At 42.1% G+C, this 27,461-nt stretch overlaps 1 protein-coding gene and 1 long non-coding RNA gene across 12 annotated transcripts in view; one reads left to right on the top strand and one right to left on the bottom strand.

The window, feature by feature from the left end:
- Window positions 1–27,461, bottom strand: part of SMARCA4 (SWI/SNF related BAF chromatin remodeling complex subunit ATPase 4) — a 65,737-nt gene that overhangs the window by 6,430 nt on the left and 31,846 nt on the right. For 5 of the 11 annotated variants that reach the window (XM_082205763.1, XM_082205760.1, XM_082205765.1 and 2 more), the window contains 17 exons: window positions 26,859–26,916; window positions 26,446–26,564; window positions 23,840–23,990; window positions 23,512–23,675; window positions 22,537–22,603; window positions 21,303–21,413; window positions 19,741–19,983; window positions 18,026–18,139; window positions 14,665–14,772; window positions 13,856–13,942; window positions 12,552–12,598; window positions 11,259–11,425; window positions 9,152–9,315; window positions 7,750–7,977; window positions 7,432–7,530; window positions 7,105–7,182; window positions 5,347–5,574 (listed from right to left, as the gene is read on the bottom strand). In XM_082205763.1, the coding sequence (XP_082061889.1) occupies window positions 5,347–5,574; window positions 7,105–7,182; window positions 7,432–7,530; window positions 7,750–7,977; window positions 9,152–9,315; window positions 11,259–11,425; window positions 12,552–12,598; window positions 13,856–13,942; window positions 14,665–14,772; window positions 18,026–18,139; window positions 19,741–19,983; window positions 21,303–21,413; window positions 22,537–22,603; window positions 23,512–23,675; window positions 23,840–23,990; window positions 26,446–26,564; window positions 26,859–26,916 (2,233 nt within the window). The remainder of the gene's footprint in view (window positions 1–5,346; window positions 5,575–7,104; window positions 7,183–7,431; window positions 7,531–7,749; window positions 7,978–9,151; window positions 9,316–11,258; window positions 11,426–12,551; window positions 12,599–13,855; window positions 13,943–14,664; window positions 14,773–18,025; window positions 18,140–19,740; window positions 19,984–21,302; window positions 21,414–22,536; window positions 22,604–23,511; window positions 23,676–23,839; window positions 23,991–26,445; window positions 26,565–26,858; window positions 26,917–27,461) is intronic. The other 6 variants (XM_082205766.1, XM_082205762.1, XM_082205767.1 and 3 more) reach the window with 3 other exon arrangements.
- On the top strand, window positions 5,581–17,560 carry LOC309522479. The gene is made up of 2 exons (XR_014215114.1): window positions 5,581–6,203; window positions 17,362–17,560. It is a non-coding gene; the product is annotated as an uncharacterized lncRNA (long non-coding RNA).

Genomic DNA, 27,461 nt, shown 5'->3' with positions numbered 1-27,461 from the left:
CCACCCACTGTATCTGCCATTTTCAAATTCCCCGCCTCAACCTCACTTTCCCCCCAAATATGGAGATTACTCGCCTTCTTGGAATGGTCTTCTTTAGTCACACACTAGGTACTATACCTCAGCACTGGCCAACACATGAAACACCACGGAAAGCTCATTTGCACGGGAGAAGAGTGCCCACATCTCTCTCAGAACTGGTGTCAAAACAAAAGGGGCACCAGAAATGCTGCTTTCTATTCATCCCCTTCCAAAGTCTGAAGGTCTTACTGTCTCACTCAGAGCAAGACACCTCCAGAGGAAGGAGGGTGGGGTGAAATCACTCAAGGAACTATGAATACATGTAGTTTCTATGTTTTTGTTGGGGCCTCTGCTTTGTGATCAATTAGGACATACCAGGAAGGGATGTCCAGAACATTAGCTGGGAGACACTGCTGTGCCTCTTCAAAAGAGAAGACCAAAACACATAGTATGGGCTGAAGACCTTGCTAGATTCCTGCAAAGATTCCGACTGGGCTCTAGTGGAAGGCAGAATTCACTTTTAAATGGCACAAGTATGAAACATTAAACGTGGAGTCCAATGGAAACGTATCTGGGAGCTAAAGGCATTCCTTTTTCTTGATCCAGAACTGAAATGGAGTCCATGTAAAACATAAAAAACAAAAAACCAGCTTGCCTCACACTTGAAGGCACGTATGAGCAATTTCCCTCTCACTGGTATGGCTAATGTGTTTGCCACTCACTGCCCTAAGCTATAGCAGGTTTTAAAATCTTTCCTAGGAAATAAAGCATTGTTAATCCCTTTCCAGATCCTCTGGCCAATGATCCACTGTCCAGCTGTGGGGTACACTCATTCCACATTCTTGCTTCTGCTTGCTCTTTTGGATAGGGTGGGATGTTCAAAAAATGTGATTACAAGAAATGCTCCACCTAAAAAACTAAGCTCGTTGTCTCCAGATACTGCCACAATTCCTTTAAGTGCCAAGGAACTGCCAAGATGAGATCAGTCTCCTGTTTCCCTCATTTTGTGTGGTAAAAAGATGTGATCTTCAACTTCAATATGAAAGCATTACAGCTGAAGGCTGGGCTGCCTATTAGGACCAGTGTAGTTCCTGGTGGTTAAGCCTCAGCTACTTGCTAGTGGGCACAGCTCAAGCCAGGCTTGAAAAGGGGCTACAGAGAGATCCCAAACATGCTGCCTTTCCTATCAGAAGGCAGGAAGATGCTGCCCTGGAGAATCCAGCTCGTGGGTAAGGAAGCAAGAGACAAGCATGCCCACGAAGACGGCCCAGCTAGGAATAATATCTGCTTTGTAAAAAGAAGCAGTTGAGTAAGTGCCACATGGTTCTGTCTGACAGAGACTTATCTGGTGAATGGCTTTGCCCTCACATTTCTTCTCAGGACCAGAAACCAAATGTGTGGACCATCCATAAGAAGCATCATCACATACAATGGATTAATAAAGCTGGCAAGGATTACCTGCCAGTTTGTTTGCACTGCTTTAGCCAGCCAGTGCTTGCTATGTGACATCTTCTAGAAAAGATGTCGCCCTTAGAGACTAACTGGTTTACTCGATGAAAGCTCAGGTATCCCTGGCATTCATAATGCAAAACATGGTAGTGTGTTTGCTGTCTAGAACTAATATGGCTACGCTTCTGCAATTTTTAAAATATAAAAATGAATTCAATGAATCTGTCAGGGGAAAAGCTAAGGTGATATGCAATAAAGGAGAAGAACATATAACCTTGCTTGGCAGGTCACTCTGATATTTAGTGACTGACTTATTGGCAATGATCTTCATTATCTTTTGATAAAGCATCTAACTTTTGAAGTACTTAGGCCAGAAGCAAAAATAAAATAAAATATTTTCCTCCCTGCTACCTTCAAACACGGTGTAACACAGAAAAAGTGGTCTTACCTTTTTTTGTTTCTACTTGTTTGATAGGTAGCAGTCCAGAGACAGGGCACGCTCTCTGACCAGCCAATATGGAGCAGATGCTGAAGCAAAAAGTCTCTGGGAAGGACTTAGAGAGCACCCACCTCTTCCTCTGTACAACCACCCACTCCTAGCCTAAGACCTCACACTCCACAACTCAAACAACAAGCACACTATACAACCAACAGACTACCACTGAAACATGCAGGTTATGGATTACTGTCCAATAAACAATCAGACAGAAAATTTTCAGCTAAGACAACATTTTCTGTTTTATTTGTTGCTGGGCAGTGGTTCTGCTCACTGGAGGTAGGTGAGAGCAACAGAACCCTGAGGTTCATGCACTGTTTTTCTAATTATTACATTTATAAACAAGGTTTGGATACCCCTTGGTAGAAAGATAGGCTTAGAAATGTCTCTCTTCACACTGATAGATCTTATCAAAATGCGTACAGCACTCAGAAATAAATATCTTGCTCCACCAGGTTGCTCTGGGTCTGCACAAGCAGAACACAAACTAGTTACAGGCAATAGTTTTGCTTCAGTGCCCACCATCTGATCATATAGACAAGTTTAAAGTGATTTCTTTTTCTTTAAAAGCAGCAATATCCACAGCAAAGTGCTCCACGTTTGGTTGTAAAAAGCAGCTTGACCCTGTAAGAATTGCTGAAGCAAAGGTTTTGCAGACTGAAGAACCCAAGTTTGACTATTAGATGTCCACTTGATTCACAGAAAACTGCAGGATGCATTTCAACTTTTAGCTTCAACAGCAGATATTTTTTACAGCACACAGCCCTTCAAACTCAATGTATGCAGTGTATATTGTAAAAGGGCCATGCACAGCTTTTTCACCTGCAAAGGTTTAAATGCTGGAGCTCCCAATATGAAATACAGGCAGCTCCCATTTTGCATGCGTTCAAGGCATGCGCGACCAATGACACATGTGCCATTTTCAGCCCCGGAAGGGGGTGGGGATGAAAGAGGGTGGGCTTATGCTTACCCACCAAGGCATATGATGACTCGGAACAGAGTAAAGTCCAACAAAGTAAAGCCCAAATCCAAAGCATCAAGGTGCTGATCATGTTCTCAGCAAGGTTTCAAACGCACTTCTAACCCAGTAAGGAATACTCTACTTGGTGACAAAGGCCCATGCTGGTCTCAAGCTAGAAAGCGCCTGAACAATCTCTGGGTTGAAGTAGAAGTGTTGCCTGCATGAATGCTGATGCATGATGCCTGCTTTTCCTCTGGTACTGTTGGAACACCAACAGTCATCATGCCAGTGACTCTTCCGCAAAATAAACTTCTCGAAATCTGGTTTGCTGCGATGTGGTCTGTGAAAAAAGCCTGCAATGAGGCACAGTCTTTTAAGCAGATCTCCTCTAATGGCATGGCCATTACCATCAGAGAAGCTGGAGAGCTGGAATGGCATTTTCTCAATTTGAGTTTCAGCCTCCTGCCCTTGGAAATTAATATGATGCATCTAGAGACACTGCTGAACATCAGCTACTCCCTAGTGTCTCCAGGAGATGCTTTTCTCAGCTTGTGGTCCACTGGTGATCTTGAAATGGACTGAATCTGACGCATGCAAGGCATGCATGCCACCTCAACATTTCAGTCCCTCTCCCAAAGAATTTGTTCCAGGAAAGACAGGCAGGTGCCCATGAGACTGTGCAACTAACTTGCATAATGGGCAGCCTCACTTCCACACTACTGGCAGTTACCAGAAGGAGTTGTTTAGTACTGTTACACACACTGGTCTATGTAGCTCAAAGGCACCTGCTGACCAGCACCAAAGTTCCCAATGGCAAGGCACTGGTACAGGTTTTTATAGCATTGCTCCTCTCCAAAGGGATAGATGAAACAGCACAAAGATGTAGACACATGTCAAGGTCTGCAGAGACCAGCTAGTGGACGCGACAGCATCTTGAGCCACCTTCCTTAGCAAAACCGTTTCCCCTTAACAGTTCCAGGATGTTCTTTGCACTTTTCCATAAACAGAAAAAGAAGGAATAAGTTCTCTCAAAAGAAGTCAGCACTTGCAACAATAGCATGTATGAGGTACAAGAATATTTGCAAGAGAAGTTGCAGCTTTTTAATTTTTCTGACAACTCCTCCTTCAGGGCCTTAAGGCAGGCTAGAATGCCTCTAAGAGGGGATAAGTCGTGGCAGAGACCACCTTAATGACTTCAGTCATGTGCTCTATGGATCTTCTTAAGGCCAGGCTCACTTTCTGTGCACTTGGTCCATAGCCTGGGTGTTCCCTTCAGGTAGCAAGCAGAAGTCTGTGGTAAGAAATGTCAAAGTTTCAAGTATTTTAAGCAACAAGAACAACCAAGACTCTGAGTGCAGCAGACAGATCTTTGTCTAGTGTTTAGTCTGCACAAGACACCTTGTTTTAGTTCACTCTACGAAGCTGTAAGAAATGCCTTGAAACGGGGGTTCACCATGTTAGTCACATGTCGTGTTAGTCACATGTCTGTTTGCCTTGGACAAACAGGACAGCACAACTTGGGGGAGGAGGCCTCACTATTCAGCTGGAGAACCTGGCTTCGCCACCATGCCCTTAAGGGAGCAGGTTGGAAGGAGGAACTCATAACTGAATTTCATAGCAAGATTCTCTGGTTCCTGGCTTGCACACTGAATTTCTCACCCTTTGGGAAGGCTGAACAAAGCAGAACAACTCTTCCTCCTTTGCTGATTAACTCTTGGGCTTGCATCCTTCAACTCATAAGAGCCTAACTCAGCACCTGGGATGTTCCACAAAGAAAAACCGGCTTAGCTTGATCGGCAGCAGAACAAAGTTAACCAAACCTGCACTTTCTTTCTCTTGCACAAGCTCGGAGGAGGAACAGTGCTTCGGGATGGCTACTGCAGCTTAGGACCAGCTTCCTATTCCCTCCCCGTGCTGCCCCAAAGTCTGCCTCTTGCAGGCCAAAGAGCCCCCGGTCTCTGGATCACTGCCTAGCAACAAGTAGGATGAAATATTTGCTGGGCCAGACAGGCAAGAAGAGCATACACTCAGCTGCATAGCAAGCAGGCTTACTGCATCTGAAATGTTTGCAATCTGTCAAGGAGATCAGTTGAATTTAAATTTGGCAACATGGTTTCCACACAGCTGAGTTCCTAATACCCAACAGAAGTTTTGCATGGTGAAGTTGATGTGTATTTCAAGAAAGCTCCTAGACTTTATAAATGCCAACATTTAGGTTATCAATTTAACAACATCACAGTATATCTGATAATCATGTAGAAAAAGTATTGTTGCCAGACTCGGTGCTTGCTAGCACAAGCTTAGCTGACCATCAAAACTTCTGAGACTGGGTATTTTCCTCAACTTTCTGACACACAGACACGACAACACAGACACAAGTAGAAATAAAAATTTAGAAAATCATTGGAGAACGATGCTGTACCATGTATACCTTGAGCCACTGCTTCTCAGTCAGCGAGTCACTATAGTCCACCTCCTTACGGTGACGAGAACCTCGCCCAAACATCTTTTCTTCCTCTTCCTCGCAGGTTAGCCTCTCTACTTCAGCATCATCTTTAATGATCCAAGAGGGCAATTCATCCTCTTCCATTAGACGTGGCTTTCTCTTTGGATTGCGGGCTTCTTCTCGCCTGCGATCCAAGTCCATGCGCTGTAAGGAAAATAGCCTGAGGTGAAGGCTCCAAAGAGTATGTTGGCTGTACTAGTTATATATTCTAAGGCCATACTGGTTATATATTCTACTTGGACCCAGGGCAGGTGCTCTCAGAGAGCCATCAAGCAGAAGAAGGTCATCAACGGGAAACTAAGTCTGTGTTAGCAACATACTGGGCAGACTAGGGGTTATACAGAAAACAAAGGATAAAAATTACACTAATTCATGCCATAATCATAGTTGTTTCTGCTAAGAGATAGTGGGGAAAAACCATCAGGCATCATGTCCCTAGAGTAGGGTGAGAGTTGCCATCAAAAGAAGACAGAGCCTAACAACGTTAGTTTATTTAAAATATTTATATATTGCCTCTCTCATTAAAATAAAACCCAGGAGTGCCCTGTCCATAAGACAATGTCCAAATGTTGTAGGATTCCCAAGCTTATTGGGCTGATGGGAGCTGGAGTGCGACCATACCTGGAGCGCCACAGGTTAGTCACCCTTTGCCTAGTGGATGAAGGTTGGGCTGCAATATGCTTGACATAAATCTCATTAATTTTATAATTGGGCTTATTTTCAATTTAACAGGCTTTGGAGGTCAGCATGGATGCGTGATAGCCTGCTGAAAGGTGAGGAAGCCATGTCAAGTATGCTCCAAAAGGGGTTTATACCTGAAATGTGTATGTTTCTATGGAAAAGCATGGATCGAGTTCTACCTGTTAGAACTCTTGTCCCAAGACACCGTATCAGAGCAGAAGCAAACAATGCAATCATTTTCTTTGAAAGAAGCCAGATTCAGCTTCCACTTCCCTCCTTTCTGTTGAAAATCCAGAACTTCACCTGTCACCTTCTCCCCTCCTCTAGGAACCTGTAGCTAGTGTAAACATAGGTGTTCACAGGCTGAAGGGTAGGAGGAGTCTCCTCCCCACCCCCTTCTGCCTTGTTCTCAAGGCCCTAAAGTGAGGGGCTCATGATTATTGGAGGAAACAGGAGGACAGCAGCATCCCAAGGGCATAGGATCCAACCCAATAGCTGCAGTATGTCACCTGCCCTGAGCCTTAGAACTGGGTAACAGCTTATTCACAAAGAATAAGATGGCACTCCCTGCTATCTATTCATTCTCTCCACTACTGCTGCCATAATGTGAGACTCAGACTAATAGCCACCCTAGTCAACCAGAACACAAGTACTTCCTCAAGTTTATGTTTTTTTGTAAAAGAACCCATGGTGCTTGTACTGCTTTCACTGCCACTGGGATTTTTTTAAAGCAAGTATAATCAGTTAATTGAATGAACTCAAAGGGTTTGCAAGGGCAGAATTTGCAGAAACCTTGTATTTTCTCTCCCCCCCCCAAAAAAAAACCCCTTCTCTTTATTGGAAAGACTCTTTATTGGAAGGATTTCTAAACCCAGACTCATGCTTTTACTTAACACTACTTAACACCCCTCCAGTATACCTTAATACTAGACTGAATTCAGGAAGATAAGGCTGACCTGTTTGAAATGCAAGAAGCAAGGCAGTCACTCTCACCATAAAAAGGTCAAACTCCTCCTCATGCCGGGCAATCATCTGGTTAACTGTCTCATCATCAGGAACTTCATCTTCCTCCTGAAAGATTTCAAAAGAGCCCCGTTTAACTTGTATGGAGATGCACCATCTGGCAACTCACTGCTCAAAACTGTACATTGAATGTGTTTTTACTATTTCACATTTGATTTGGCTACTCATGTAAAAACGAGCTGGGTAGTCTCAGTGGACAGGGAAGTTTGCCACCCGAGTTGGCAACTTTGCTGACAGTCTTAAAACACAGTGAGGCGAAGGACTGGACAGGCGCGGCGACTGAATGACCCCTCTCACCTTTAAAGGTGGTTCCTCCAAGTCGGAGTTGAGGCACAGGGTTGAGGCAGTGTGGGGAAAGCTTGCGCTGCCACTGCCGCTGCCCGTGCTGTATCTGGTCTGTGGATAGATAGAGGACTTCAGTCTCCAGGGCTGTCAAGCCAGCCCCTTTCACTAACACTCAAATTCACTTTCTAGCATGACAAGGGTTCATGCCATTTCCTTCCAGCCCACAGTCCCTTGCGTCAGCGTCATACAAAGCACAAAGCTAGGCAATGCATTCACCACTCATACGCTGGAGGAGGAGAAAGCAAAAAAACCACCCCACTGCTCCCTTACCTCATCCTGCTCCTCATGCTCCAAGATAGCCTGGAGAAAAGCTCTCCTTTCATGGCTGGAAGATTTCTGGTCAAACATGCCAGCCTGGATAACCTTTTGATCTACATTCAGCTTGTACTTGGCTGCAGCAAGGATCTTCTCTTCCACGCTGTTCACGGTGCAAAGGCGCAGCACACGGACTTCATTCTGCTGCCCGATGCGATGTGCTCGGTCCTGGGCCTGCAGGTCCTAAGAAAGGGAGCGAAGAAGAAAGCTCTCACTGTTCAGAGAGTAGTTAAAATTCAGCTATCACCTTCATGGATTAAGTTGCACCTACGTGAGAACAGTGTTGTTCAGAACCCACTTCTTAATTTACCACCATACATTTGCATAGTAGTAGTGAAGCTGCTGTGACTTACCTTAGGTCAGCCTGTGAACCAGTAGTGTGTCCTGACCGTTCCACTGAAGACCAGTGTTCTACTCTGTGGCCCATTCACCAGGGTTATCGGAATAGCTGATTTTATTTATATATTTGTGTGTGTGTATGTCTTGGAAACTCTGGCAAAGGGTAATATAGAAACCTTTTACATAAATCTTGGTTTACAAAGCCGTAACTTGGGACCTGAGTACCTGAAGGACTGTCTTCCCCATAGCTTCTGACCCAAAACTAATGATCGGTGGGAGAGGTCATGTTTGTGCTCCCATCAGCAGGGGTGGCAAGGTGATTTAGGACAGCGTGTTTTCAGCAAAAGTGCCCCGTGTAAGGAAGTCTGTTTCTGCTGAAATCAGGTAGTCTGCTAGATTTGCTACATTCAAGCAGAATGTTAAAACTTTTGTCTAGGACTTTGGGGCATAATTGTGAGGTCTCTGCGCTGAAGGTATTAGTATGCCATTTTAAATATATTTTAATTGATATTTTAAATACTGAATGGTTTTATGTATTTTTCTGTATTACATTAAGTTAGCTGCCCTGGGTTTCCTTTAGGAAGAAACATGGGATACAAGAAACATTGTTAATCAATTATGTGAGGAGCTTTCCAAAGACATCCATGACATAGTGTGTTCAGTGTAGGCCAGATTGCTTTAGGAGGTGATAGGAAGATTTCTATCCCAAGATTCCCATCATGTTTGGCACAAAGCACCCCCCCCCCATATTCAAAGGAGCCTCAGTTTTTACTATAGAGAAGCGCTAACATTCAAGATTCTGTTGAAAATCCAGAACTTCTGTAATCAAATAGATGTGCATTTACTGTTGACCAAAGTACAGCAAGACACAGAAAAGCCCTGCTTCTTTTGTATCAGCTCAACAGATAAAACAGGCATACTACAAATTTATCATTACCAGCCTCGCCCCACTCCCATACTAGTATTCAGTTTCAAAAAAACTTCATTTCTGAAGCCCACAAATGCATTTTATTATTACCTGGTGGGGATTCCAATCACTGTCAAAAATGATCACAGTGTCAGCAGACTGTAGGTTTAGCCCCAGGCCTCCAGCTCGGGTACTCAGCAAAAAAATAAAATATTCAGAGCCCGGCTCATTGAACGTTTTCAGCAGCATGCCACGGTCTTCCGCTTTAGTGGTTCCTTTAAAAGTAGAGAGACAAGAGTGGTTTTCCCCCCCACTGCTACAAATTTTGGGTTTGAGTAGAAAGCCTGTCATCTTTAAGAACCCCAGAAATCTGGGTAAGCATAGCACTGGTCCACAGAGGGGAAGTATTTTTTATACTGGGAACCAACCAAGTTGAGATATACACCCACATTCCAAAATGTCTGGAGAGCTTGCATATCAATTTAACTATTTAAGTTCCTAATGGTATTACGAAAGACAACTTACAATCAGAGAACAATCAGGTGGTTTGGATTAGCAGATACTGTCTTGGGGTGGGGTGGAGAGGGGGAAGGGGAAAAGAGAGGACAGGGAAGTTGGTACTGGTGCTTTCTCCCAATCCTGCCTCTTCCTACTTCTGTACTCCAAACTGGGGATAAGAGGGGAATAAGATAGAAATGAATACTCAGCTGCACACCAGTACCTGCAGTAAAAAGGCACCATTCTGCTTTTGTCCACTATCATTCACCAAGGAAACCATTGAGGCAGGCTATGTTAATTAAGGCCAATTTATAAAAGAGTTGCGGCTGCTGTTTCTACATGGTTGGGACCCCCAGACTCAACTAGCAATATTTACTGACCTACAATCACACAGTGCAGGTGGATCATGTAGCGAGTTCCTAGGTCAGCATTGCTGGTGACATGGGAGGTAAGGGACATGATCTGCCAGGTCTCTGTAGTTGCTGAAGTAGCAACCATGCAGGGCCTATGCTGATGACATAAACAGGCTTCTGTTTTGCCCAGTGTAGGCCATCAACTCTGGCTACACTTAGCCTTCTCTGTTACTAGCACAATACAAGCAGACCCCCATTTTTGACCAGTGTTGGGGGTCACATGTGCAGCACATGATGCTATTGGACAGTTCCCTGTCAGAATGTAAATACAGTGGTACCTCGGGTCAAGAACTTAATTCGTTCCGGAGGTCCGTTCCTAACCTGAAACTGTTCTTAACCTGAAGCACCACTTTAGCTAATGGGGTCTCCTACTGCCACCGCGCTGCTGCTGCGCGATTTCTGTTTTCATCCTGAAGCAAAGTTCTTGACCTGAGGTACTATTTCTGGGTTAGCGGAGTCTGTAACCTGAAGCGTCTGTAACCCGAGGTACCACTGTACTTCAAACTTTATGGCATTCACTTGGGAACACACCATAAACGCCTCATTCCCATGCAAAGTGAAGCATTACGTGTTGAGGGGGAATGAGTTCAAGACCTGCTCTTGATCTTACCTCACAAACCATCCTTAAAATGGGGAAAATGTGTGAACAGGGTCATTGCCACTAATTAAGGAACCAGTTGAAGGGGAAAAAAGAGGAAACATGAAAACTGAAATAATAAAAGACTGGCATAACCAAAGAGGAATAAATACAGAGGGAATGTGCTCAAATCCTCTTGTGATAGAGGGACATATCTGCCCGAATGTTTAAACGAATGGTATTTTGGGATCATTATTAAAAAAAGGACCCATCATTTCAAGAGAGAACCACCTGCAAGGGGCGTCGTTGGGAAAGACTACGACTTGCAGGATGGAGAGGAGGGAGACCCAGGGCAGGTCACTGTAACTTAAGTAAAGGAATCAGCCCACTTGACAGTGTCGGGTTGCTATTCTGAAATTTGAAAGAGAAATCAACTTGTGAATGTTTGTAGCAGAGAGGAAGAATTGGAAATGGTGCAGCCAGAACACTAAGCTTAGCATGAAGTGAGCCCGGTGGGAGAGGGAAGAGCTCAAATTCCTACGCGATGGCTCCACATGCTACACCATGGGCCATACAAGACCACACTGAAGTTGGTGCGTTTCACTTTCTTACAATGCTCCACACACGCAGGCTGACTAAAGACATGCAGAGACTACATGAAGAAAGGTAATTAATTGCGTGCCAAAACCAGGTCTTCCTACAACATTACAGGCCCTAACGCAAAACTCACCATCTAGCCTGAGGTATTTGAAGCCACGGTAAGCAAAATAATCTTCCATTATGGTCATGAGGGAGGTCATCTGACAAAAAAGCAGCACCTTGTGGTTGGTAGCTCGTAACTTGGGAAGAATCCGATCTAGGAGCTCAAACTTCCCTGAAGCACGGTACAGGTCAAGCCTGGTTCAGAACATGAGGAGGAGAAACAAAGAAACTGTTTTCTTCTGGTATAGCGGCTTTTAACATTCTGCCTTTGGGGACCTGCTTTCACATCAATTTATCTGCCATGCAATGCTTGTGTGTTTGCGGTGGAAGTCTTGTATGTTCAATGGATACTGGGAATTCTTCAGGAAGCACAGCAATTTTACACAAAGCCTGGCCCTACTGGATCTCCTTTTTAACTGTGTGAACTGACAGTGTGGCTCAATCAATCAATCATTTATTTATTTACACTCTGTCTTTTCTCCTGAGGGACTCAAGGAGGCTTACAGATAAAAATAAGAACTGCTAAAAACACAGGGGGAGGGGACAATAATGAAAAAAACAAATAAACATTGATAGAATTAAAATAATGTACAAATATAAAATCTATTAAAACCGTGCCAATAATCACAACAAAAAACAACACGGCACCAGCCCTTTCACTAAGAGGGCTCTAGAACATAATTAATACTTCTATACAGCTTCAGGTTGCAGGGAAAGGCCGGCATTAGTGTTTTTCAGGGGGAAATGTTAATCATAACTAGTCTTCTAGCTGTGGGGTCCCCAGGTGCTCTCAGGATACCTCAAGGTACAGCCAGGGGGGCAATACATGCTTGATGCGTGACTGAGAGCAACCAACCTTGAAAGCCAAAGACAGAAGGATTCTGGAACATACCAGAACCACAAACCAACACGGAAGATGGAACTACAAGACAAGTGGGAAATTTACTTAACGGTTAAAAGGAGGAATGTGAACACTAGGAACAGAATTGTGAGGGCTTCTGTAAGCGGACTAACAAAACACTTGGAAAGTGTTGGTGCCTAGTGATGAGAAGAGGCCTGGTCTTTCTCCTGGAGAAATAAAGAACTCACTCAATGAACAATAGAGGGTTTTGGGGTTCTGAGGGCACTTTGAGCCTAACCAAAATCCTTTTACTGAAGAGAAAGCAGTGAGTGATCCCACAATAACTCAGAAGCAGCCTGTCAAATGTCTCTGGAAGCTCACAAGAAGGGCATAAAAATCTCCTCCTCTTTAGCATTTGGTTTCAGAGATTACCCAAGAAAAACATGCACTTCCTAAAATTCTTTGTGGTGGCCAACTTACCCTTGCACAATGCCTCCAGTGAAGCCCAAGTGCTCAGAAAAGGATTCCTACAACAAAACATAAGAAAGCCAGTCTAATCATGAACAGAACAGGCCGAACAATATTTCAGAGACGGTTTCCTCTAAGAGATAATGGTCCACATGCTTTAGTAATGTGCAAAGAGATAACAGTAAACAATAATTAACTTTTCAGCTATCATAATCGTTATTATGACAATTTTAAAATCTAAGCACCCTACAAATAAATTGATGCTTCAGTTGGGTTTGAAATCTTTTTCAACGAGGCATAAATATCTACAGAAGAACAAGAGACAAACATCACTGGATTCCACATTTGTAAGCTTTCCATATAGATTCCAACATTAAGTCCAGGCTTTGCCAATCGGGTGCCCTCCATATCCTTTGAACTAGAACTACGATGGCTTTGCTGACTGCAGTCAATGGGAGTTAACAGTCCTAAACACACGAAGGGCACCAGGTTGGTAAACGCTGATGTTGTCAAAGTATTGCATATATACAACCACATTAAGATCCTACTGGACCAGACCAATGGTCCATCCATTCCAGCATCCCGTTCTCACAGTGGCCAACCAGATGCCTGTGGGAAACCCGCAAGCAGGATCCAAGCACAAAAACACTCTGTCCCCCCTGCGGTTTCCAGCAGCTGGTAATCAGAAGCATTATTGCCAACAACTGTGGAGGCAGTGTAGCCACCATGGCCAACTTTTGATAACCCTCTCCCTCCATGAACAAGAACTTAAAAAGAGCCTAAACAGTTAACTTTTGGATCTTCAAATTGTGGGGTAAACCGGGGTAGTGGGTACATGAGTGTGAAGAAGAAGGAGAAGGAGCTGCATTCTTACTGAAACTATATTTAATATTCTCACAGGAAGTCACAGCAGCAAGAAACATGCAACTGCATGTCAGATTCTCCATGTAGCTGCACAGCAAAGACCCAGCATTGAGGAGGTTCCAGAAGGTAGAATAAGTTGGGGGAGCGGGACAGAACTGAATAGTAATGGTGGGTCAATCTAACGTTTACAAGACTTCCCATGCCCAGACTACTTTGTAGGACAGGAAGGAGAACCTGTGGTCTTCTAGATGATGTTTGACTACAGCCAACATCCCAAACCATTGGCCATTTTGGGTGGGGCTGATGGGAGTTGTAGTTCAACACCATGGGGGGGGGCTGCAGTTCCTTATTTCTGCTAAAGAACAAGTATTCCAGCAATACTTTTGGCCCTTCATTGCTAGTTGCCCTCACTGAGCAGGCTGAAAATGTCAATACCAAAACCACTTCTTTACCTCTATGTGCTGAAACATGTAGGGATGGTTGCAAATCTTCCTCAGCTGCATAATAGTGTTCATGAGCGTTTTTGTACCACCTTTGCCCTGGAAAAATAAGACAGCACTACTCAAACATTTCTCCCTAAGTGAACTACAATTATTGATACCAATGTGTGCAAAACCATTTTTTTGGGGGGGGGGTTAAACTATTTATGGCATATTTCATCACTGTGATTCCTAATAAATCTATCATTTTCTATCTAGGGATTAAACAATAGAACAAATGTTGGACAGTACATGAACCATGGCAGAGACCTTCTTTTGCCTTATTTCATGAAGTGTGTGCTTTGTTTTGGCTTTTTTTGCTTGAGAAGTGCAACCAGATAAGCTAAGTACATAATTTCATGAAGGTGCACCTCTTCACAAAAATTATTCAAGCAACTATGTTGCAGCATCACGTTTTAAAAAATGAGCACCACTGCAGAAAAGCTTCTCACCTTGATATTGCTACAAATTTTGGAACTAGTAAGAAATTTTAAAATCACGTTTCAAAACAGTGTTATGGTCAGATACTATTATTGTTTGTTCAATGGCTTGTGTAAAGAGAGCTGATGTTTCTTCATCATGAATGTGAAGGCCCTCAAGAGCCCAAACCCAAATTCTTTAGTAAAATGGTTGCTTTCCCCTCTGAAAAAACATTGTCTATCATAACAACAATCCTTGCATGAAAAGAATAAAAACACTAATTGACTAGACCTGGCAATAAGATGCCCGTCCTTACTGCACATTAGAGAAAAAGGTTGAGAAAAGAGAGAAAAAGTCCAAACCTTTTTGTCCTTCTCTGATCCATCCGTAAGCAGCACTCCCTTGGCTTGCATGTGTCTATAAAGTACCCTTTGTAATGCAGACATATCACACTTAATCACATATTCTACCTGTTGTGAACAGAGAGAAGAGATATTAATTCATGAAACTGCATTCACAAACCATGGATTCAAATAACCTGGCACTTCCTAAGTTTGGGAGATTTCACTGCTTTCACAGTCTTCAGACTTGTAAAAATCTTTGAGTAGCAGTATTTGGGGGGCAGTTGGGGAGAAGGTTCTAAGTTCAATCAATCCCTGGTACCTTTAGGTAGGGCTGGAAAAGTCGCTCTGTCTGAAACCTTGGAGAGCCTGTGCTAGTCAGTGTATACAGTACTGAGATAGATGGACCAATGGTCTCTGACTTGGTATAAGGCTTTCCAAAGAGTCCCCACAAATGGTTCCTCGTCATCCTGGAAAAAGTAACAGGAGGGATGCCACAGGGTTCTGTCCTTGGATGAGGAATAGAGGGGATGCTAATCAAATCTGCAGACGACAACAAACTGGGAGGGGTATCTCATATTTCAGAAAAAAGAATCAGGATGCAAGATGGCCTTCACAGATGGGAAAACTGGGCCCAACCCAACAAAATGCTTTTTAACAGGGACAAATGAAAGGTTCTGCACTTAGACAGGAATAACCAGGTGCACAAATTTAGGATGGGGGACACTTGAGGCAGGGGGTGGGGTGGAAAGGTTTGGAGCTTGTTTCCTGAGCTCCTCATTGCTACTGGTGGGGGTGGGAGGGGAACAAAGCAGAGAAAGGTTTTTCCCTTCATTCCTGCCCCATTTCAAAATGCACTTTCTTCTCTCTAATTGGTCAGCAGCATTAGACTGGGAAACAAAGGGAAATAAGAAGCTTTCTTCTCTCCTGGCTAGTAAAAAGAGAGAAGGAAGCTTGAATTTCAAAATGCATTTTCTCTCTCCCTCCTTCCCCCCACAGCTTCACACAGCAGCAGCAGTGAGGGACAGGGACGAAAGGGATGGGGGCTTGGCGACATGTAAAGGGAGTGGTGGTTTTGGCAAGCTGTGAGGGGAAGTTGTTTTTTGGGATGAGCTGCAAGAGGAAGGATTTTGGGAGGCACGTTGTACAGCAAAGTGGGGCTTCATGAAGCACGAGAGTTTGGGGGTATAAAGGGAGGAGGGGATTTTGAGGGGTTAAAGAGTAAAGGAAGGATTTAAGGGAGGTTGAACAGGCATAAAGGGAGGGTGGGGTTTGCCTGGGTGCAAAGGGAGGGAGTTGGCGAGCAATGTAAGTAGGGGTACAACCTCTAGTATATAAAAAAAGATTATTTTTAAAAATACATTAATATTAATGTATTTCTGGAGACCCTTTCACAGAAAAGAGCTAGTAAGAGAGCTGCTGGGCAAATCCTAGGACATAGCAGACAACCAAACAGAGCTGGGGCAGATTTGAGTACCACCATTTCCCCTTCAGAATAGTGTTTATAGTCAGATTAATTTCTTAACAGGTTGTGTTAAGGCATGCATCTGTTTGCATGCAGCTGTATCCACCAGAGTTTGCAGACTCAGTTTTCAGGTAGTGCAATTGTGGTGGCTGAATAGTTGGTTTTGTAATCTCTGTGGTCATACCCACCAAGTATGTCCAGAGATTCTATGAGACCAAACAAACAAAATGTAAGTTCTCCATGGCCATGTCTGTTTTATAAGGAAGGCTTGTGTTGCAGAAAGGTGAGAAAGAGCCAAGTCCTATACAATACCAACATGGAAATATGAAAACCTTTGAGCTGGAAACACTGTGGTGGTGGTAAATCTCTCTTAATTGTTTAGCAAGAATTACAGAAGTTATGAAAGGGCCCCAAGCTTCCTGAATGACGACTCCTCCGATTGCATTGGAAGCTGATATTCATGTAGCTGTCAGAAGAGAGCTCTCCTGGAGGGCAAAATTTGGCATTGCATGCAGATGTGAGGATCTCATCTGCATGAAAGAATCTCATCTACCCTACACACAATATAGGGATCTGTGATAACACTGACAATGGTGGTAAGTTACAGTGATGCTGAGATGAAGGCAGTTATGTCAACTTCTGCCAAACATTTGTTTGGGATTCCTCGATGGATAAATTTGCCTTAAGTCATCAACTTTAGGATGGTTGTTGTTGTTGTTTGTAAAACTCATTACAGCAGATCTTTCTGATATCTAATAGTCAACTGGACCTCATGGGATCTCTCCTGGGCCAGATGCCCAGGAAGCAGCTGTTAGCAAAAGTATAAGGAAAGACTGAATCAAAAAGTCTCAGGACATGCCCCGTTTGTGATCTCATTCTTAAAGGGAAGAGGTAGTAGTCAGTACAGCTCCCTGGAGTACCATGCCCTGGGAGAGATCAAATACCATAACTGAATCAGAAAGCTCTCATTCTATCAGCCTCTGAGTTCTACACCCCTGATCTAGGATGCAGATCACAGAATACGCCAACCAAGTAAATTCTATGGCTTTTAAAATGGGTTTGTGGGAAGGGGGTTATTGGTTTTGTTTTAGTATGCAGTTTGCTTTCATTTTGTATTTTTATGTTTTGAACTGCCCTGTGATCTTTGGATGTGCTATGTGTGTGCACTGAGAGTGAAGGACAAAATACTGCCAGAACTGTTCGTTCCACACTCATTTTTTGTCACCTTTCTTTTCAATTAATCTTGTGTCAAGCCCTACAGAATGAAGACAGCTGCACCAAAAGGAGGGCTTCATTTCCTCCCACAAACTATGCAGTGCTCAGATTTTTCTCTGCAACCACAAGAGCTAGAAACAGAATACAAGACAGAAATATTCCCACGAAGTTAAATATTACAACCGATTCCAGGCTCTGTGTTGGGGATGGAGCATCACAATCCTAAATTCTAGACAATAGTCAGCAAAAAAGCTGCAACAAGTCGAAAGCACACAGAAGAGCATCTTAAGCCTGAAGTAATGAAAGATGTCTTTAGTAGCAGTACCCCAGCTTTCTTTGAAATTACATGAATGGTCCATTGATACATACCAAGCTTTATTCTGAGACAAGCCATTTATTTGTCTAGTCTTGTACTGTACATTCTGCTGGTGGCTCTCCAAGTTTCCAGCTCTAGGTCTTCGCCATCTCAGCTACCAAAGAACCATTTTCGTTTGGTACTAAACTGCCACTCTACAACTGAACCATCACGCCTCCCATGTCCCAAGCCTCTCTACAGACTTTCCTTGATAAAACAGAATCTCCAACAGCCCCTTCAAAACAAGTGAACTAGGAATGATGCCACGCAGAAGAACTTGCATATGGACAACATGATATGAAAGATTCTACTAAGAGCAGGACTATTGCCTGCTTTTTAAGTGTTACCTTTTCAGGCAGCTGTGCTTCTACCTCCTTCTTTAACCTTCTTAGCAGGAAGGGACGCAACACTTTGTGCAAACGACGGATAATCAGAATAGTTTCTTCTTCATTTAAATCCACCTGTTTTTAGTTGCACGCAGATTCAAGGAAACAAGTGTTTATTTAAATATATTTTCCTAACATCACTAGAAAAAAGGATGATCACTTTCAGACAAAAAGCCCATACTATCATTTTTAACTATAATGTTAACAATAAACAATAAAACCATGAGCCAAAAAAATTTCATTTCACCGATTCATCTCTAATCCCCTAAAATGATCACAATCGCCGTAGCAATTATGCAATCTCACATATCAATAGATAGATAAATGCAGCAGGGCTGAAGAAGATCTTTGACAGCAAATCCAGACTACCAAAGAGCTGTAAAATGGCCAAGGAGGGCACAGTGCTTAACCCCTCCTGCACCTGATACTTCCCCTACAACCCCCTTTCCCAGCAGGGGTTCCAGACAGCCTTTTTGCTGCAACAGATATGAGTGCTGTCTCTTAAGGGAAAAGCAGCAGGGAACGGAAGGGTGAAGCTTTAGTACATTCCTCCTGCCATCCATTTCTCCGTTTCAAATCCTACAGCCCCTTTGCTGATTGACAGCCACCTGGCTTCCGAGAGGCAAGTCTACTTAATTTGGCCCCAAGTCACCATTGGTTATGGATGCTCTAATTTACCAATCTGTAACCCTGACTTAAAATGCTGTGAGCATCAAGATTACAACATGGCAAATTAGAGGAAACATCTTGCATAGACTGAAAAACAAAATAACAGACTGTAACAGCACTATAAGTGTGTATACATATCCCATCCACTTCCCCCAAAATAAACTCTCACATGGCTCTCACATGCCTTCACATACATGCTGCCACAGGAGGAGGAGGGCAGGAGTGAGGGAGAAATGGTACAGTTCTCTTAAAGGGCTTGGAATGAGGAAAATGTTCACCCAGAAGTCAAACCAAATGTAATCACAGGGAAAATGTGGATCTTCTATCCCTATTCATCTTCTGCCCCAAACTATTTGAAGTGTCAAATTGGCATAGTATTTTAAAACTCTACCTCGGAGTGAGCACTGACGTTTGAAATGCAAAATATTAAAAACAAACACCAGAAAGGTGTTTTTCTTTAGCAGTGCCTTCTGCTATGGGTTAATTGCAGTCCTATCTTACTATATTGAACAATACACAGTGGAAGAGAGGCCTTGAAAGGAAATTCACCATTGCATCTGATCAGAACAGCATGCTGCATGCATGTATACTAAGACAGTCAACAGCGAAGTCAATTCTAAAAGTAAATGTGGCCTAACGCTTAAGCTCACTAAAAGAATGTACAAAATGTTAGAAATGTTGTGCCAACTGACCTAATCATTGCAATAAAACTATTTGGAGTCACACAGAATCACAAGACTCTAATAAATCAAATTGGTTAAAAACAGTATTTTTTTTTTGCATGACATCTGTATCACATTGTGACACCCTAAAGAAATCCAACCCCCTCCCCCTAAGAAAAATTAAATAAAAACTGGTAATGTTTATGGGTGACTGGACAGTGCAAGGAGGGGAAAGTGAAGGTGGAAGATTGCAAAATTTCATGGGACCGACAGGGAATGACTCCAGAGCTTGGAGTGAAAAACCCTGGGTGAAAAACGCTGGTAGACGCTTCTTCCTGAACTTACCTTTTCTCCAGTCATGGCAAAAGGAGCATTAAACCACTGTTCAAATGTGCTACAGCTCTTGAAGATAGTTGGAAGGAGAAAGTTGAGCAGAGCCCATAGTTCAGGCAGCTTATTCTGTAGTGGAGTCCCTGTGAGAAGCAGACGACGTGGAGCTACATAGTGTGTATTCAGGACTTGGGTGAGCTTGCAATGGTGGTTCTTCATTCGGTGACCTTCGTCAACAATCATGTACTTCCAACGAATCTGAGGATGCAGGACAGTAACCAAATCTACTTAAGAGTTTACTTCTCAGGTATGATTATCAGGCTTCCAATAAAGTACAGCTCACCCCACAGCCAGGTGATAGTTTGGATGTAGCTAGGTATCTGTTAAACTAGTTCAGTTTTAATTTGCACCTAAGAAAAATGCAGGGGAATATTCACTATGCCACTAATTTGTAGAAGCAATATAACAGGTAGAATCAATATAATGGAAATATTGAAGACGGGGAAATTCTCACCATCCTCAAATGCTCCAGAGAAATGGGACTTCTGAAGCATCCCACATAGGCTGTACTAGTGCTATGGCTCTTGTGAGCAATTACTCAAATGTAATCATGATGAGAAAGTTGTGAATTGGCACTTATTAATACGCCATCTTGGCAACATCTCCCAGGCCACTGCTGTTGCTTTATGGCAAAGGGTTCGATGACTGCAATTGAAGTTAATGAGCCATACAAGGCAGCTGACATGTGGGCTGGAAAAAGCTGTTATTTGTTTTTGTTCTTTCAATATTGCTTTTTATTGAAAAATTAATAAGGGCATAACATAACAGAGCACATGCAGTGTTATTGATGCAACCAAGACAAACCGCAACCAATGAGCAAATAATACTGTACAGGTGTAACTGCAGCAAAAGTATCTCACCCAAATGAGAACTGAGAAGCAAGAGATTGCATATCATATTCAACCGCAGTACCATATGCAACAAGTGCCTTTTGCATTAGCTGAATTACTCTTCTTTTTAAAAAACCAACATATTCACATGTACACTACACTCTTTCTTTCTCCCTTTCATTATGGGTAAGACGGGTATCTGCTCTTAATCAGAGAGGAGAGGGGCCTGCCACTTTGAATAGCTTCAGAATGCATAACTGACACGATCCATCTTGAAGATCAAGTGACTGGGAGAGGAGACACCACAGTTTAATTCAGGGATGGGGAAACCTATGGCTTGCCAGATGTTGACTCCAGTTCCCGTGAGCCCAAGCCAACATTGACGGTGGTCAAGGAAACAACATCTGGAGAGCCATAGGTTCCCTGTCCCTGGTTTAAAAGGACAAAATAAGCAAGGGTCCTCCATTTTTCAGTAATCAAGAAAATGTTATGCATGGTGAGGGGATGTTGTAAATGCTTCATTTATCTGTTTTTCTAATACTAATAATGTATATTACTTAACGTTGGTTTTGCAAGAAAAGCTGTTTAATATTGTCTATACCTTTAGGATACCACAATGATTCATTTCTAGAACTAATGGAAAATCAACACACCAGCAAATCCTGCTTTCAAATAGGAAAGCCTCACCTTTGCAAGAATGTGCTTATCTTTGATGATATATTCATACGTAGTGAGCAAAACATTAAACTTCCCACTTCGAAGCTGAGGTACAAATGCCCGCCTTGCAGCCGGAGAGCCCTAACAAAAAAGAATTAAGAAAAACTAAGCACAGAATTTGGAGAAATAATTGACATTTGTGTTGCACTTGTGGCTGTGAAACCCCTGACTCTGTCTGGCTGTGCTAGAACACGAGTATTCCTTCTTTTCTTTTTTTATAAAAATATATTTATTAAGTTTTCCATTTTAACCATCCAATAAAAACCACATTAAAACATTCCAAATTATAATACAATAAAATAGCCAAATATTCATGCCAAATTATATATCTTTGGGTGTCTTCCCATGCTCTGAAGTTTGGGGAGTGATGATCTAATATGAACATGAGCATTTTAGCAAAGTTGTCTGCAGTCCAGTTTTAGCAGAGGAAAGCAAACAAAAGGCAGGGGCTTTGTGGGGCTGACTGAGGGAAACTTAGATATAAGGAATGTAGAGCTGATAGGCTGGAAGGAATTATAAGAAAAGCAGACACTGCACAAATAAGCAGGTATCTGAAGAAGTGTGCATGCACACGAAAGCTCATACCAAGAACTAACATGGTTGGTCTTTAAGGTGCTACTGGAAGGAATTTTTTTATTTTGACTATGGCAGACCAACACGGCTACCTATCTGTAACTGAAAGCAGGAACAGGAAAGGTAAATTAAAAAGGAGCACTGAAGAAAAAGGCAGAAGGTACAGGGAGATGACTGAGAAAGAAGGGTTAATGGAGAAGGGCTGATGAAGATGCATACCACTTAAGGAAACAGAAATTGCATTTTCACACACAGGTCTGAGGGATTGTGGGGGGAAGCTGTGTGTTATTTGCAGGAAAGAAGTTGAAAAGCAAGAGGCTTGGGGGGAGGGCTGACAACTTTGGGTCACAAACAAATATGCTGGACGTTGGAAAATAAGAAGAAAAAAATAAGCCTTTTCTCTCTTTAACTTTAGAAGAAGCTTTTCTGTAGCAGTCCTGTTACACTGATGGGCAAGAGTAGTTTAAGAAACAGGAAGGTGACCCCGCCCCCAATATTATGCCACAGTTGTTTCTGAATGTACAGGGAAATGCAACAATTTGCTTTCAGTCAGAGGATGCTGGGGAATCATAACTGACTCGTCATTCCATCTTGACAAATTTGAAATGAAAATCTGAACCACAATACTTGCCTTGTATGAGACTTTAACCACAGAAGGAGCCCACTTATCAAATTCATATGCCCAGTTTGAGAGAGTTCTAGAACAGAAAAACAGCAAAGATTCCATTTTATATAGTCACGAACCACACATAATACGAAGATTGGCAGTTTAAAAAAACAAGAACTGCATACAACCCCTTTAAAATAGCACATCAAAAAAGCGCATTACAAATGTGCATTCACAACTGCCAGTTTATCGGGTGATTTGGTCAGCTGGAGATAAGAGTCAGTTTCACCGATCCTGAAACAGAGTTTGACATGCAAACTTGTTTTTCAAGCAGCCATTTGTTTTATTAGCAAAGCTCATGTAATGCTTTTGCCGTCTCTCTTGCAAATACTGCATCAAATAACGATATGAATTATGGACATAGTTCCTCTTAAGAATAGAACACTAAAAGCTTTGGAGGAATAATACAAAGCAGACTAGTTCCCAATGGCACTTCAAATACAGTATTTACACATTTCATAGCACTTTTTGACTTCTGATCACCTGATTCAAATCAATCAACTATATAGTTACATGGGATCAAAGAACTGAATGGGATTAATCTGGCCTAGTAACTTGCCTCAAAAAGTGGCCATGCAGTGGTTAGTGCAAACCAGCTTTTTGCTAAGTCTGAGTTAAATCATACTTCCAGCATTATACCAGCCACACTCCCTCAGCAATTTCTTGCTATGCTTAACAGGTCTAATCTTTAACACTCCCAATTCTGAAAGTTATTTATACTATCGCCACACATACTCTGCTAGTCTCGCCCTGTTTCTATCAAGTTTGCTGAATTTGGTGACCATATTTTGTTCATATTTCTGCACGAAGCAGACCAGCCCAGATGGCTGCATTAGAACTATAATGGTGATATACTACAATAAGATATTTTGCATAAACACAGAAGCGTTTGAATGTGACAATCCTTAAGTGGCAGATGGATCCAATAGGAATACTTACGACAGAGGTACTATAATGAGGAACGGTCCATTGATACGTTTGTGCTCCATGAGGTATGTAATTAAAGCAATGGTCTGGATTGTCTTACCCAGACCCATTTCATCTGCCAGGATTCCATTTAGATTATTATTGTACAAGGATACTAGCCACTCTAAACCTTTAATCTATGGGAAAAGAAAAAGAAATGCTCACACGTTTCTGGACAAATGGAGAGAAAATACTGTCAATACTTGCTTCCTCTTTTGCAATTTTAAGCACATCTACACCCAGCACAAGTGCCTAAGCTAACACCGCTCTGAAGAAAAGGGCCTTGCTTTCAGTTTCTCACCTGATACTGCTTGAGGACACCATTCACCATGAGAGTGGACTGTTTGTCCACCCTTTCAGTGACTGCATGAGCCACAGCGTAGTAAGACTGTAACCCCCTTGCCAGGGCTTGAGACACTCCATACTCGTCATCAACATCTTGCTTTGCATTCCTAAGGGAAAAAATTTAAGAGGTTGGGGAAATGGGTTAAGAGTGAGAGAAAAAATGAGAGGGGCGGGGGGGGGTAAACTTGGATCATATACCTAACTGGCAAAACCCTTACTAACTTGTTGTTGTTGTTGTTTAGTTGTGTCCAACTCTTTGTGACCCCATGGACCAGAGCACGCCAGGCATTCCTGTCTTCCACTGCCTCCTGCAGTTTGGTCAAACTCATGTCAGTAGCTTCGAGAACACTGTCCAACCATCTCACCCTCTGTTGTCCCCTTCTCCTTGTGCCCTCCATCTTTCCCAACATCAGGGTCTTTTCTGTTCTTACTAACTTAGAACATTTAAAAGAAAACTTAACCTTTTATAGTGCAGGGTGACAAAGACAATTGTTTGTTTGAGCAGGGTTATTGGTTGGTTGGTTTGCTGTGTATTTTTTTGTATAGGATCAACCTAAATGTGGGAGATAAGTGTTTTAGGTTGGAAACTGGCATGACAAACCTCGGTTTTTGGATGTCTCGGCTGCTGAACATTTCAGCTGCCGAACGCCGAAAACCAGGAAGTGAATGCTTCCATTTTCAAACATGCCTCGGAAGTCGAATGGCATCTGAGGCACATTTCTCAATTTCCCCCATTGAACATGCTGACAGCCCTTTGATCCTTGGTTTTCAAATGTTTCGGAAGTCTGATTTCCGAAACAGATTACATTCGAAAATCAATGTTCCACTGATTTGGATAAGAAAATTGGCTTCCAGGTGGAAAAATCAAAATTGGAAACAGAACTGTTAGACCCTAAAACCAAGATTTTGTCAAAGATGTATAACTTGCTGTTGAAATGGAATACTCAGGATGAAACGGTGAAATCTGCTATGATTAAATGGGCACAAGATGTTGGACATAATATAATGATGGCTGACTGGGAACGGTTATGGACCACAGGTATGAAGTTTACGGCATGTAATGCCTTAAGAGCGAATATTATGAAAATGGTATACAGGTGGTACATGACCCCAGTCAAGCTTGCAAAAATCTATCATTTGCCCGATAACAAATGTTGGAAATATAAAGAAATTGAAGGTACATTCTTCCACCTTTGGTGGACATGCCCAAGGATTAAGGCTTTCTGGGAGATGATCTATAATGAATTGAAAAAAGTATTTAAATATACCTTCTTGAAGAAACCAGAGGCCTTTCTCCTAGGCATAGTCGGCCAATTGGTGCCAAAGAAGGACAGAACTTTTTTTATGTATGCCACAACAGCAGCAAGAATACTCATTGCAAAGTATTGGAAGACACAAGATCTACCCACTCTGGAAGAATGGCAGATGAAGGTGATGGACTATATGGAATTGGCGGAAATGACTGGCAGAATCCGAGACCAGGGAGAAGAGTCGGTGGAAGAAGATTGGAAGAAATTTAAAGACTATTTACAGAAATATTGTAAAATTAATGAATGTTAGAACGATGTTGGATAGAAACTAAGTGGTTTTTAGCTGCAATACTATAAGGGAATATGAAAAATGGATTACTAATAGGTAAAGATTTAATGTTACAATATTTTAAGATTAAAGATTAAGATAAACAAAAAGGGGAAGGATTTGCTGAACCAACAAACTGAATTGGAATACAAAAAAGGGAGGCGTGAGGAGGTCCGGGAAACAAGCTAATGAAAAATAAGTAATGGAAAGATTGAGTTGTTTTTAATTATTTTTATTTTGTATTTTTCTTTTTTCTATTTTTATTTTGTAATATTTTGAAAATCTTAATAAATATCTTATTAAAAAACAAAACAAAGGAGGATAGAATTTTCTTTATGTATGCCACAACAGCAGCAAGAATACTTATCGCAAAATATTGGAAGACACAAGATTTACCCACTCTGGAAGAATGGCAGATGAAGGTGATGGACTATATGGAACTGGCGGAAATGACTGGCAGAATCCGAGACCAGGGAGAAGAGTCGGTGGAAGAAGATTGGAAGAAATTTAAAAACTATTTACAGAAATACTGCAAAATTAATGAATGTTAGAATGATGTTGGATTGAAGTTAAGTGGTTTTTAGCAGCAATGTTATAAAGGAATATGTAAAAATGGATTGTTAATAGGTGATAATTTAAAGTTATAATATATTAAGATAAAAGGTTAAGATAAAATCAAAGAGGGAAAGGAATTGCTGAATATTTTTGATTTCAGACACTTTGGTAGACTTACAAGTACAGACTCTGCCCTCTTCTACTTATGGGGTGAACTTATGCATTAGAATCACAGAATTGTAGAGTTGGAAAGGACCCCAACAGTTATTTGGCTCAATTATCCCTGACAAGATAACCTCCCCACCTCTGTTTAAAAACCTCCAGTGAAGGAAGAGACCAACACCTTCATCTGACACTTTCACTTATATTTAGAGGGAAACCTGAAAGATAGTTGGTAACATAAACACGGAGGGATGATGTGAGCCTTACTCAATAATGTGCCTTGCATCCACTTCAGACACATCATCGCTATCTGGATCTGGAATTTTCTTCTTCTCTTCCACAGGTAAAGCGGACTGAGAAGGCTGTGGTTGTTCCTCTTCCTCCTCCTGTCAGAAACAGAAACTGCATCAGTTTTGATATGCATACCGAAGTAAAATCAAAACGCTTTCAATGCTATCTTAATTAGGACAGTCTGCTGAAATACTTGTACACACTGACCAACCACAGGCAAAATCTCAAGAACCACAGCCTGTGTATATCATAATAGTTAACATGGAATTTATGTAGATACAATTTGTGGGCATTGACCATGCCTCCACAGCAGTCTTCTGGCTTATCTGCTACATCTGCACAGAACGCGACCAAGAAAATTATGTGAAAGCTGAGCCAGTCCTTCATACCTCTTCTTCCTCTTCGGATCCGCTTTCTTCACTGTCAGATCTTGGTGCTACTTCATATCTATTTAAACAGATATTAAAATGGCTAATATGGATAACACGGGGAAAAAATTAGATAGGAAAATGTGATACTCTTAATTTTCTACTTAATCAGTCATGGAGAGCAATCTGACTAGGGTTGCTCCTCTTTTCTGAAGTCACTGGGGGAGTTTGCAGGAAAAAAGAATCTCAAGTCTAGAAAATAGGGGTCTGTATTCTGTCAATAGCACTAGGGGTGGGGGAATCTTGAACAGAGAAAATGAGACATTTCTAAAAAGTTATCCCCACTCCAGTCCCTTGTACACACAGCAAGAAGTAATCCCTAATATGCCCAAGGCTGGAAGGGAAAAATGTTTCTCTGATAAACAAGCAAAATCTAAGAACACCACAAATCAAATTTTCTGTTTTCCCACACAGTGAGGGAAGCTATGACTTGGGATTTCCAAAGTAGGGCAATATTGCTGAGTGGGAAAATCAAACAAAGAGAACACTTGATCTGTCACATGCCATCCAACCAAAGGAAGGTTTCATGAATGTGAGCCCCAAATACATACGAAGAGCCCTATG

The sequence above is a fragment of the Podarcis vaucheri genome, assembly GCF_965113315.1.
Source record: "Podarcis vaucheri genome assembly, chromosome: 17".
Classification (NCBI taxonomy): Eukaryota; Metazoa; Chordata; class Lepidosauria; order Squamata; family Lacertidae; genus Podarcis; species Podarcis vaucheri.
The sequence above is the reverse complement of the archived record's forward strand: the minus strand, read 5'-3'. Positions and strand labels throughout refer to the sequence as shown.